The following is a 13,039-nucleotide window of genomic DNA, read 5'->3' on the forward strand; positions in this document are numbered from 1 at the left end:
GTGTGACACAGTGAATTCTGACAGATTTCCTCCAGGCCATTAGTACTCTTTTATTTTACAAATTCTCTAATTTTCCTTCCTTTCTTTAGCCTATGTTTTAAAATTTTAATGACTATTTCTTCCAAAATATCATTTTAGTTTATTTTCATATTTGCCTGATTTTTAAAAATAATGTCTTCTAGTTGTTCTCTTTTTCTCTGACAGTTCTTTTTCTGATTAACTTTATTGAGATATAATTGCACACAATAGAATACAAACATTGTTATTGTCCCTTCCTTGTGTTGTTTTTTAATCATGGGTGGGTGTTGAGTGCTGTCGAATGTTTCTTCTGCATCTATTAAAAGGTCTGTGACTTTTCTCTTTTGTTCTTTAATGTGGTGAATTATGCTGATTGAATTTTGAGTGGTGAACCAACCTTGCATTCTCTGCATGGTCCTGACATATGTCAGCGTGTTGTTAAGGATTTTTACGTGTAGGTTCATGAGGACGTTGGCCTGTGATTTTCTTCTTTTGTAATGTCTTTGTCAGGTTTTGACATCAAGGTCATGCTGAATTTATTAAATGAATTGGGAAGGTGGGAAGGATTCTTCCTCCTCTGCTGTCTGAAGGAGTTTGTGCAATATTGGTGTTTTCCTCCTTAAATGTTTGATAGAATCCAGTGAAACCATCTGGGCCCGTCTGAAGCATTTCTTTTTCCATCCTTTCAATTCTCATCCTCTGTGGATCTTTCAACTTAAAGTGTAGAACACAGCTTTTAATAGCATGTAGTTTGGTCTGACTTCTTTCTGTCTAGTATGATAATCTCTGCCTTTTAACTGGTGTGTTTAGTCTCTTTGCATTTAGTGTAGCTTTGAACTTGTCTACAATCTCATCATTTGTTTCCATTTGTCCCTTCTGTTCTGCTGCTGCTCTTTCCCCGCCTTCTTTTAGGTTAATTGAATTTTTTACCATTGCATCTGCTTCCTCTATCAGCTTTTTTGTCCACTGTTCCCTTGGGGTGGGGGGGATTGCTGTAGGGCTAACAGTGCACATCCTCCTTAGCCAAGTCTGTGTGAGGTGGTGCTTCCCACCTGGCAAAGGGAAAACCTCATGCATTTCCCTTCATCTACCCCACTTTGTGTGGTTGTTGGCATGTCTTTTACTTCTCAATGTGTTATGAGCCTCATCTTACAGTGTCATTGTTTTGCTTTTAGCAGCCAGTGGTTTTTTAAAGAAAATTACAGAGAAAATCAATAGGCTCTTATATTTGCCCACTTCTTTGTCAATCCCACAGGCTCGCTCTTCTTTCTTACCCTCAGATCCAAGTTTCTTTCTGCTGTTATTTCAACCTGAGGAACTTCCTTTATTTTTTTCTTGTAATGCATGACTGCTGGTGACGAATTCTTTTGGCTTTTGTTGATCTGAAAATGACTTCACCTCACCTTCATCTTTGAAGATTATTTTCACCAGTTGCTGGATTCTGGGTTTACAGATTTTTTCTTCTTTAAACCCTTTGAAGAGGTTGTTTTATTTTCTTCTGGCCTTCGTAGTTTCTGATAAAAACCCAGCATCTGGCCCTTCTTACGTTCTGACTGTGGGTTACCTTTTCCTGTTTCTTTGCGTGTCCAGTAGTTTTTTATCGTGTACCGAATATTGTGGTTGGTGCACTGTGGAGTCTGTGGATTCTGTGATCTTTTTTAAGAGAGTGTTGCTTTTTGTTCTCTTGGGTACTTCAGTTACTGGTTGAGAGCTGGCTTCTTGTTTTGTTGGCCATATCTCTGGAAGGTTACAGTGTCTTCCAGCCTGTCTCAGTGGGGCTCAACCTCTAGCCCGGTTGCACCCGCGATCTCCGTGGGCTCGGCTGACGTCCGAGGTGTGAGTGAGGGATACCCAGCTCTCTCCTCTCTGGTGGGCAGGCCTGCAACAGCTGCTCTGGTACCCGGCTCCTCTTCTCCAGCCTGGAGCAGCCTTCCCAGCCCAGAGCAGAGACCCTCTCTGTGGATGGCAGGTGCCCTGGTTCCGGGCCCAGTGCTCTGCCCGCGATGCCACGGGACACTGTCTCCAGGCAGGGCACGGGCTCCTTCCTGAGTTCCCGCCTCCAGGGACCCCAGGCTTGTGCTGCCCAGACCCAGTGCTGTGTTTGGTCCAGCTTCACAGTGGCTACTCGTGGCAGAGACTTGATCACAGTTGGAAGCAGAAGGAACTCTGAAAATTACTCATTTCTAAGTCCTTTTCATCTGGTCCCATTCATCCTGTTTTGGCAGGGACGGAGTTTCTTATTCGAATCTGCTGTGCTTACTCACCATCATCTCTGTGGCTTCCTTGAGCCAATGGTTTACCAGGTTGTTCTTGATGCTGGCTGTTCCTCTGTGTAGACCTCTCCGCTTGGCAGGTTGTTCCTGACCAGGGCTGTTCCTCTGTGTAGACCTCTCCGCTTGGCAGGTTGTTTCTGATGCTGGCTGTTCCGCTGTGTAGACCTCTCCGCCTGCCAGGTTGTTCCTGACCAGGGCTGTTCCGCTGTGTAGACCTCTCTCTGTGGTGTCAGCTTGCCTCAGATGGCTCCTCGCATGGTCCAGCCCTGGATGAGTCTCGCATTATGGATTCAGGGTCAGGCTGCCCAGAGCACAGTTCGGTGCTGGTCCAGCTCCCATTTTGTGGGCCTCCTCTTCCCCTGCCTCAAGATAGAAGAAAGTGGCCCATTACTGGCTGCTGTCCAGGCTTCCAGGCAGAGCCTGTGGAACCTGCTTCCCTGATGGGAGCGCAGACCTCACCCCTGGCATCAACCAGGTGCCCTCTCCTGCCCGCCACTCCCGGCCCCCGAGCAGCGGAGCGCCAGCCTCCAGGCGCCTTGGGCACTGCGTCCTCTTCCCTGAGGTCACAGGCCTAGCGTGTGACGCTTATGCCTTGCCGTGGCTGAGGGTCAGCTCATGGGTCTCCTAGAACTTTAATTCGACCAAATTTGTTGGCTTTTCTGATGCTCGCGTCCAGGGTGGAGGCTGTGGCATGGGGCTCTGCATGCTGTGGACGAAAGGCTTTGAGGAGACTGTGTTACCATCTTAGACACGGCCGTCTCCAGCCCCGCCCAGCCCAGGAGGCTCCAGCAGAGGCAGCAGCAGGAGCAAACGCCAGGCAGGGCCACGGGTCCACGGGAGGCGTTCTGAGCAGGGGTGTGTGTGCTTCGGCCAATGAGACGGAGAGAGCTCAGAGCAGAGCCGAGAGGGCCCATCCGCTGAGGCAAAGCCTGGGCTTCGGTTGTACTAAATTCACCTGCTTGGCCACGCCAAGAGCCTCCCGGGGTGCTGGACAAGATGCAGCGTCGGACACCCCATGTTTGCTGAGCCCGCCACCTGGCTTTCGTGCCTCAGCCGTTCTCTGTAGCGTGGAGCCCGGCTGGGCCCAGCTACCACTCCTCGGCCCTGGTGCGCCAGTGGGCTCTGAGGTCTCCTGTGGTCTGCAGGGACCGCCTCTTGGTCCTCCGTGGGTCCTTGGAATAACGAAGGGTGGAAGGCGGGGCTGGAAAACCGGGCACCAGGGGGATCCCGCGACAGCCCCGCCGGGCTCTTGCAATGCTGTCTGTCCCCCCAGCCTCATGGTCCTGTTCCGTTGCCAAGTGCACATGGAGATGGCGTACATCGAGGAGGGTGCGGACCGGCTGGAGCCTGCCATGGAGCACCTGAGGAAGGCCGTGCTCCTGGACACCCTGGGCCTCTACCAGGACACGCTCAGGATGGCCCTCAACCGCCTGCACCTCTGCGCCACGCCGTGCCAGGTCCCCGAGCGCACCGAAGACAAGGCCACCTTGGCCATTGAGCAGGTGTGCCCCGCCCCCCCGGACCTGGGCCCTGGGGCCTCTGCGCCTGGGGAGGGCAGGCGTCCTGGGCGGGGCCCCGTCAGGCCAGGAGCGCTCAGCAGAGACGGGCAGCGGTGCTGCTCTGGACGACGCGGGCACTCATCACACCGTCTACCCTTCTCAGGCAAAGAAAACGATGCCCGAGGACAGTGTGCGCAAGAAGCGGGCGCTGCTGGTGACCGCGGGCCTGGCCCTGGCCCCTGACACCTTCCAGATCGTGCTCGACAGTGAGAACGAGGCCAAAGGTGTGCAGGCTCTCTCAGCAGCACACACACGCCTGAACCCACCCGCCCTCGACCTCCGCCCACACGGGCCTCAGGTGCTGGTGTGCAGCCTCCTGTCCCCACTCTGTGCAACAAAGCACCTCCCGTGGCGCGGGGGAGGCTCACACAGCCTGGAGGCCCGAAGCCTGAGACCGAGGGGCTGAAGGAAGGGGCCGCCTGGGCCTGTCTCCGGGGCCCACATGGCTGGCTTGCCTCTGCATCTGTTTCTCTCTGTGTCCAATTTCCCCTTTTAAGGACACCCGTCATAATGGATTAGGGCCCACCCTAATGACCTCACTTTAACTTAATTTTTCCTGGTAAGAGCCATCTCCAAACAAGGCCACATTCTGGAGTTCTGGGGGTCAGGGCTTCCTCATATACTTTAGGGGGCACTGCCCCCATACCACCGTCCCCCCCCGAGGATGGGGGTCCTGGGCTTCTCTGCATTACCCCCAAGTATATCGAACCCTTGCAGATGGCAGATTAGCGCCCGGCTCTGGAGCACGCCGGCGCCCTTCCTCTCGGAGTCCCACCTGAGGTCGCCCAGGGCTCCCTTAATGTTGGCACCCCTGGCAGCCTTCAGCTGGGCAGCCCCCGCCGTCCGCAGACAGGAGCTGTGGAGGGAGCCCGCGGTGGCCAGTGTGGTGGATCTGGGATGTGGACTGGGGGATGGCTCTAGGATGTGACCCTTGGCCTCGGTGGGCCACGGACCTTGTGCTGTCTCCGTGGCCGCCTCATGTCACCAGGTCCTGTTGTCACCCCGTCCGGGGCGTGGCAGTGCCAACCTGTGCTTCCTTCTTGTCCTGCTGGGTGTGAGGGGCACGGGCCCAGTGGGCAGCCGCCCCGGACGCGCTCGGGCTCTCTTGGTGCGTTTCACTCGGCGAGGGGCCGGGCAGGAGTACCTGGCCAGACGGGGGCCTTATGCGGGGTCCCCGCCAGTCGGCTCCTGAAGGTGGGGGGCCGTGGGGATGGAGGCCACCACTGTGCTGGGCGCGGGTGGAGGCTCTTGGGGCCGGCCCAGCGGGTGCAGAGGGGGTCGTTCTGCACACCAGCTGCCCCTGGTGCCCGGCGCCCCTCGCCGACAAAGGCACAGCTAGCGGGACCTAATCTTCATGAAAAGGTCAAAAGACGCCCGGGAGGCGCCACCACACCCGTCCAGAGTCCTGCGCGCTGGGGTTGCGGGAACGTGCCCTGACCCGAGACCCACCGCGTCACTGCCCTGTCCCACTGTCCACCCTCAGTTTCCACCGGGAAAAAGCAGGGCCGCTTCACCTACCTGTACGCAAAGGCGCAGCACCACTCCCTCAGCGTGGACAAGGCCGCGGGGCACGTGCAGTGCCTGCGGGGCCGGAACGCCAAGGAGAGGTGAGCGGGCGGTGGCCAGGGGGCATGGGGGGTCTCCTGGGTCGTCGCGGCGGGGGCACCGGACCGCTGCCCGCCCCCTCGCCTGGCCCTGGGCAGCACCCCCGCGGGTTTGCCCGTCGCCTCGCGTCTAGGCTGGGGCGTCCACTGGGCTCGTGGCAGGAGCCCTGCGCCGGTTCTCCCGAGCAGAGAGCTCATCGCGCACCTGTGCAGGGTACAGATCTGGGCCGAGCTGGCCAAGGTGGCCCGGAAGCAGGGCGTGTGGGATGTGTGCCGGACGGCCAGCCGTTTCTGCCTCGCGTATGACGTCGGCAAGGTGGAGCGGCAGGCGAGGCTCAAGCGAGGTAGGCCCCGGGGCCACGACTGGGCACCCACACTGGCGGGATCTCCCTAGGCAACCTGGGGTTGCTACGGGGCCCGCGGGGCTCAGCGAGGGGACCCAGGGCTGCAGGCGGGGGGCCTGTGGGCAGAGCATGGGCCTGGGCCAGCTCCCCCCGTCAGCGCTGGGTCCGCACAAGTCCGGCCTGCAGGTCTCTGGAAGAGGTTGGTCTTGCGGACGGTGAGGATCCGGGGACCTGCAGGCAGTCCCAGGAGGCCCGGGGCCTGGGTGTTGGGGGCGGGGCTGGGGCCTCTCGAGGGGCAGAACAGCGCAAACAGAACCAAGAGCCCAGCTGTCAGGGAATCGGCGGGAGACTGGCCATGGCCAAGCTGGCTCTGGGGACACCTCGCCACCCCGTGGGGCCCCTGCGCTTGGGAGGTTTCTGCCAGCCCCTCCTGGGCACAGTGCCACCTCGCAGAGACCCCGCCACCGCACCCGGGGCTGCGCCGCGTTCCCTGAAAGGCTGTTCGGGCCCTGAGCACCCTGCCGCTCTGCTGTTTCCAGGGAAGAAGAAGAAGGGTGGGGACGGCGCGGAGCAGGACTCCTCGAGCCAGTCAGATGCCACCCTGCAGAGGCCGGCGTCCCCCAGCCTGCTGCGCGAGTTCGCGGAGGTGGGGTTCATCAATGCTGAGGTGCGTCCCTGCCCACGGCCCCTTGGCCCCTGTGTCACCTGCGTCTGCACGGACGTGGCCCTATACCCCAGCCCTGCTCCCGAAGGAGCCTGTCCTTTAGGGAAGTTTTCCTGGGTTCTTGGGAGATTTTCTGGGAGAAGGATATAAATCAGAATGTATTGTGAGGGGTGTAGATGTTCATTTTCCTTAGAAGTAATGTTTGAACTGTGAATCCACGGTGACATAGGTACTGCAGGCTGATGGTTACTGGATTTGGGAGTGCCCTCTGCATGAGGATAGCTTCAAAAGCACTTTGAACCCATTGTAAGGGAGGAGCATGTGTTCTCATCTCAGCCCCTCAGAGGCCGCTGAAGGCTGCTGGCGACCATCCCCCTCAGCCCTGACCTGGGGTCGCTCCCGCCCCCTGCAGTGAGCATGCAGAGACCCCAGCGTCAGCCAGGTGGCTGAGCTGGGTCTAAGCTGGCACTGGCATCCCTGCACCTGCACGTGGTGGTGATTTTGGTGATACTCTGTAACTTCGGGATTCTTGGGGCCATTCGAGGTTGTTTATTTTGGGGGTCGATGGGGTAACCTGGCCAGAACTCCCCGGCTCGTTCGGTGAGGGTTTGCTGAGCGCCTCCTGAGGGCCAGGCCATGCCGAGAGCTGGGGGCAGGTGACCACGGAGCCAGGGATGGAGCCGGCATCACCCCCGGGAGGCAGGCAAGGCCACCTGCCCCCCGTCCTTGGTCCTGTCAGCCTGCAGGGCTTCCGTGCACAGCCGTGGAGGGACGGGGACTGGGTTGCCGTGGGCGCCTGTGGTGTGACAAGGGGATGTTTGTGTCCCTGGGGGCTCAGGCTGTGCTCTCGAAAGGAGCCGGTCTCTCTCTGAGATGCAGTGTGTATGGGTGAAGCAACGGCGTGGGGTGGGGGAAGTGTCGCTGCAGGCAGGGAGGACCCAGGGGCCGGGAAGGCCCTGGGGGCATCGCACTGGGTCTGTGCTCCCAGGACCTCTCCTCCACTCCACTCACTTCCTCTGCAGGCCACCGTCCACCTGCTGCGATCAGAGGGCGTGCAGCTAAATGACTGTCCGATGCCCCCCGAGGACCTGAGTCAGCACCCGGTGGGCTACATACCCGAGTCCCCAGAGGACAACGCCGAGTGGATTACGTACCGGTAGGGGAGCCGCGGGGTGCGCGTCCTATGCACCTGGCACGGCTCATGTGTGGCCCGGGGGCACAGGCTGGGATGGGAGCCACGCCCAGACATGCGAGGGAAGTGGCCGGCTGTCCAGCGCAGCTCACTAGTTCACGTCGTTGTTCGCTGTGGTTAGTCTTCCTCGTTATTGGTGGAAACGAGATGTCAGGGAGTTGGTGTCTGCGGAGGGAAGCGGTAGTCGGGGCTGGCCATGGGAGACTGTCCCGGGAAGTATGTGAACGGAAAGAGGGTCCACAGGGAACCCACAGAGACTTGCCCACGTGAGATGCCAAGTGCGGTTCAATCATGAAATCAAGGTGCTGTGGAAACAACCACAGTTTTTAGCCGTTGTTTCATCTAAAATTAAATATTTGAGAGGTGAACGCGGTGGTGAGTGAGTGTCCGCGTTGCGGTGTCGCAGGAGCCGAGGCTGTTGGCTGCTTCCCGCTGAATGCGGACAGGGGCCACTTTCCTGTTTGCACCCAGTGGACGGGCCCTCACACCCGCCTGCTGTGGAGGGAGTTGGGGATGCCGCCGGACTCCCTCTGCCCACGAGAGGCACAGGGAGGAGGGCCCTGATTTTGTGCAGATGGGGTTTGTCTTGGTGTTTTAAGTCGCCTGTGAGAGCGCAGCCCGCGGCCTTCCCCAGGGGCCGCTGCCACTCCTGTCTGGCACCGGGCTCCCCACACCTGGGGGAGGGCCCAGGCCACACCTGACCACCGCTTTTGTACAGCCCACGAGCTAACGGTGGTTTTGATGGCTTTTAAGTTTGTGAAATTAAATAGCGAGAAACACACAACAGAGACTCCATGCAGCTGTCGAAGCCCAGGGTACTGTCTGGCCCTTTAGAGAAAGGGCTTGCCAGGCGCTGGTCTGAGGCCAGCAGGTCCCACGCGCCCATGTGGACGGAGGAGGGCAGCCTGCGTGTGATGGGCCGGGGAGACTGGGCACAGGCAGGTGCAGAGCTGGACTGGCGGCCTGCAAGCCTCGGCCAGGGGTCCGTCCTCGGCCAGGGAGGGGCAGGGCGAGGGGCATCCAGCAGGGAGATGGGAGAGCCAGGCGGATGGGGTGGAGGTGGGAGGAGATGGGCAGGCCAAGTCCTTCAGCGGGAGTGGCGGACAGCCCCCAGCAGGGCAACTTTCTGACCCCTGGGCTCTAGGGATGGCTTCACACTGGTGTCTTCCTGCCGCTTTGGGAAGGGTCTTAATCCCGGGGAGAGCCTGATGCATGCCTTCTGTAGGACCTGGATAGAGGGCCTGTCGCAGTACACCATGAACAGCTGGCTGCGCTCGGCCGACATTGGGCAGACGATACAGGAGGCGTGGATCGTGCAGAACGCCGTGGTCTACGTCCTGAATCACAACCAGCACCTCATCACGGCCGGGCGCCAGAGGGAGCTCGTGGATGCCTTGTACCACCTCCTGGGCATCATCAAGGCCATGGGCCACAGCGGGTGGGTGAGGCTGGCGGTCGCTGTGTGCATCCTGGCTTCCCAGGAGGGCCCCATCCTGCCCCTGCCAGAGACCCTGGGATCGGGCCGGGAGCTGTGGGGTGGGACGTGTGGGGCCACCCTCACCTGGTGCCTAGCAGTGACAGGGCCTCTGTGTACTGGCCGTGCACCCCGAGCAAGATACTCACCCTCCCTAAGCCGCAGGGCAACGTGTGGGGATCGATGAGGTGCTCAGGCGCCCTCGGGCCCGTACACGGATTCCCAGCAGCGCCACTGCCACACAGCTTCCCAGCCTGTCACACTCTTGCAAACAGTGCGATTCTGAGGGAGGCTGGCGAGGCCCACGCCTCGTAGGAACAGGGGTGGAAACCGACCTTGGTCTGATTTGGGGCGGGTTGGAAATCAGTGTCCGGGAGTTTTCACATCCAGGTGGTGTGAACTCATGAGAGACCGATGTTTTCACTACCTGAAGCTAGAAGTGTGAAAGCGTCAAGTCAGGCCAGACCTTTACCTAATGAGGGTGACTGTGTGAAGCCCTCTTTGTGTTTTCTGCTGCTTGGGCATTTAGTCTAAACACTCAACTTAAAAGTTTTTCGCCAGATCCCAAAGCAGAAAGGCTTGAGTGAGTCAGGACGCAGCTACATGTGCACATGGGGATTTTTACTCTGCGAACAGGACGGAGCAGCCATGGAGGACGGGCCTGCCAGTGCCCTCACCTCTCCTCTGGGTGCGAGGCCCTGGCAGGGTCCCCAGGACCGTAGGGGTTGCGGGAGCACCTCTCTTTCTAGGCGGGTGTCCGTGTCTCTGTCGTAGACACAGGTCAGACCGCGTTTGATGGTTTTAAATGTTTTGGTGCTGAGACGTTTCAGGAAGAAGCAGGGAGGTTCTGGTCCAAGCCCGCTCCATCCGTCGCCCAGTGGAGGGCCTGCTGGACGGCCCGGCAGTGGGCACGGTGGCCAGGTGGGCCTTTGTGTCCAGGCCCCGCAGGACTCCCTGAGGAGTCCAGCCCACGCGGCACAGGTGTCTCCCAGGCGTGAAGGCCGCCTGGTGGAGGACGAGCCTCCACCGCAGGCAGTCCTGTCCCCACGGCTTCCTCCCTGGGATGGCCTGGCCCGGACATGCTTCTCTTCCAGAGACCTGGCGCTGCTGGCGACGCTCTGCAGCACCCTGGCACGAGGCCTGATCACCACCTGGATCCCAGCCCCGACGCCAGAGAAGTCTAGAAGACACACACGCTCAAACCCACTTCATACACCGCTAGACCCTGAGGCCGCCTCTGAAGTCAGGACCGCAGTGGAGGTGCCGCGCCCGAGGGTGGGATCGGAGCCGGGGGGTGGCACACCCCGGTCAGTGCAGGCGTCAGTGGGAGAGCAGTTGAAGAAGGAAGCTGCAGGCATTCTCAGGTGCCCGGAAATGGGGCGTGGGGTGGGGGGCACCCTTTCTCTAAGAGCGAGGAAATAAGACGAGGACACCTGGGTGTCAGTGGTGGGGACGTCCCTGCAAGTCCCAGAGCTCAGAAAAATGTGGACATAAGGCCAGAAAAATAGGACCAGTGCCAGTTCAGAACAGGAAAGCCGCAACACCAAATGAAAGATGCACAGGCCAGGGATACGGACGGTTCCACGGTGACCGAGTGGGGTTGTTTGTCCCCTGATTGCGTCTCCTGGTGACGTGGACTGTGTGGCGGTCTTCCCAGTCAAGGAGGAGGGATGTTGATGGGTGTTGACAAGCATCGGATGACCCCTCACCCATTCCTAGTAAACGTGAGAGAAAGTGAGTTCCGTAGTGAGTTTGAGGGATGTACAGAGCCTGCGGCTGCCCCAGGTGTGGCCGGGAGCAGTGCCTCCTTCCTCCTGAGGCTGTGCCTCAGCCCCAGGACTAGTGAGTGTTTGGGCCACCATCCCTTCTGGACCCAGAGCCGGGTCTGCTTGTTTTTGCAGCTTTGGGTCTTGGCTCGGGTTCCCTGTTTGGATTCGGGTGTCATGAGCAAGGACACCTCCGTTTCAGGTCTGCGAGTTCGCCCTGAACCTGACCGACGGGACGGTGCCCGTCAGCACCCTGCAGCAGCTCATCGCCACGTGGGCGAAGGCCAAGCAGCTTCTGCGGCAGCAGGTCGGGCCGCGCCTGGGCACGGACGAGCAGGTGCCGGCCGGGGGGCGCCCCCGCTGAAGTCCTCCCCACCCAAGGGCGAGCAGCCTGGGGGACGGGGCGGCGGGGCTGCGGAAGGGGTGCTTCCCTTCAGGAGGGTCCGTCCTTGCCCAGGCCGACCCCCGAGAGATGGGGCGTGAGGCCTCCTCTGCCTGCCTGGCCGCTGGAACATCCCCTCGTTCCTCCAGCCGACTGGCCACGGTTCTAACTGTCCACCAAGAGCCGCTGGGTCTCTGGGGGCGCTGTGCACCCTCGGTGACACCTCGCTGTGGCTTTATCTGGAGGTGCGTCTAGGTCACAGGGGGACACCTCCCTGGCAGGGTCCCACGGGCCACCTGAGCTGTGAACGCAAGGCCGTCGGGGTGGGGATGCAGGGGAGCCACCAGGGACCCAGAGGGGAGGGGGCAGGGCCAGCCCCACGGCTTCTCCTCCTGCAGACGTGGGCCGTGGATGGAGACCAGTGGGAGGTTCCCTGGGGCGCCAGCTGGAGCCAGGACACGTGGCTCAGGTGGGAAGTGAGGCTGGCAAGGCGGGGACCATCAGGGAGGGGCATCTGAGCCTGCCAGGAGTGAGCACCGGGTTGGAGCAGGACCAAGGGAGGGGCCTCCAGACAGAAGGCCACCGCTGTGCCTGGCCACCTGCCCTCCACCTCTGGCCGGCTCAGCCAGCCGCCGGGCCACCTTGGGGGCTGCAGCGCCTACTCCTCTTTATTACGTGAAGAGGTAGCTCGGAGACAAACGCTTACACAAACAGCTCTGATCATTGCCGCAGAGCTGATGTTTCACAGGGTCACTTCCCGAGTAGTCCAGATTCTCCAGCCCCAGGGCTGACGGGCCCTCTGCACTTTCTTCCCACCAGAGCGCCAACGAGAGCATCGACTCGGTGACCGGAGTCCTTGTTGCTCTGGAGATGCACTCCTGCAACGGGCTGGGCCTCATGGACTTCACGGTGCCCCCGTTGGCTCAGGTAGCTGTCGCTCCCTCACCCCACAGGTGTCACCTCCCTCCAGAAGTCACCTTCCTCCCCCTTGGCCCACGCAGGTGTCACTAGGCGCCTGGTAGGCATTCCAGGGGCTGTGCCCCGACAAGGCTCCCCAACTCGAAGTGCTTATTCGAATTGCGCTGTCGAGACAAGGAGCCCCAGGTGGCCAGCGGCCCTGCCGTGTTCTCTGCACAGCGCTCCCAACAGAGCCGAGCGGTCCCCTCAGGGCCCCTGAGTCTGGTCTCCTGGCTCGTCAGAGGGCAGGGCTGCCCATGTAGCAGGAACGCAGTGTGGACACTGGGACATTTGTCCCCAGCCCACCAGCCCCACCCAGGCTTGGCCGCAGTTGGTTGAGGCAGCTGGAGCCTCAGCCTTGCAGGTGACTCAGCCTAGGCCGGGTGACCCCTGGACCCATCCATGTGACATCAGCCGTGAGCTGGCAGCAGAGACGCCCCCCACCCACTCACAGATGCCCCTCTCCCCCGCCACCGGCAGCTGGTGAAGATGGCCTTGGAGTGCAGCTGGTCGGACCCCCTCGTGGAGCTGCAGACCCTGACGCGGCTGGCCCACTTCACCTACGTGGCCCGGGACCACGAGGCCACCATGGCCTGCTCGCAGAAGGCCATCCAGACGGGCATCGAGCACCTGCAGGCCTTCAGTCCGTGAGTCGCCCCAGCACCCGACCTGTGTCCCTGGGGCGCGGTGCCTCCTCCGAGCCTGCCAGGCGGGGCCCGCAGCCTCACCCGCTCGGCCCTGGAGCCGCCCCGCCAGCCCCGCGTCGGCCGGGGCAACGCCTCAGCTGCGGCCCCTGGAGAGCCGTG

At 60.5% G+C, this 13,039-nt stretch overlaps 1 protein-coding gene across 1 annotated transcript in view; it reads left to right on the top strand.

The window, feature by feature from the left end:
* CFAP46 (cilia and flagella associated protein 46) overlaps positions 1–13,039 on the top strand; it is an 88,917-nt gene that overhangs the window by 17,809 nt on the left and 58,069 nt on the right. The window contains 11 exon segments of the mRNA XM_024762160.1: positions 3,565–3,793; positions 3,954–4,074; positions 5,334–5,457; positions 5,668–5,798; positions 6,338–6,465; positions 7,485–7,618; positions 8,880–9,092; positions 10,223–10,388; positions 11,097–11,231; positions 12,096–12,203; positions 12,714–12,880. Of these exon segments, the coding sequence (XP_024617928.1) occupies positions 3,565–3,793; positions 3,954–4,074; positions 5,334–5,457; positions 5,668–5,798; positions 6,338–6,465; positions 7,485–7,618; positions 8,880–9,092; positions 10,223–10,388; positions 11,097–11,231; positions 12,096–12,203; positions 12,714–12,880 (1,656 nt within the window).

The sequence above is a fragment of the Neophocaena asiaeorientalis genome, unplaced genomic scaffold (genome assembly GCF_003031525.2).
Source record: "Neophocaena asiaeorientalis asiaeorientalis breed wild unplaced genomic scaffold, Neophocaena_asiaeorientalis_V1.1 scaffold356, whole genome shotgun sequence".
Lineage (NCBI taxonomy): Eukaryota > Metazoa > Chordata > Mammalia > Artiodactyla > Phocoenidae > Neophocaena > Neophocaena asiaeorientalis.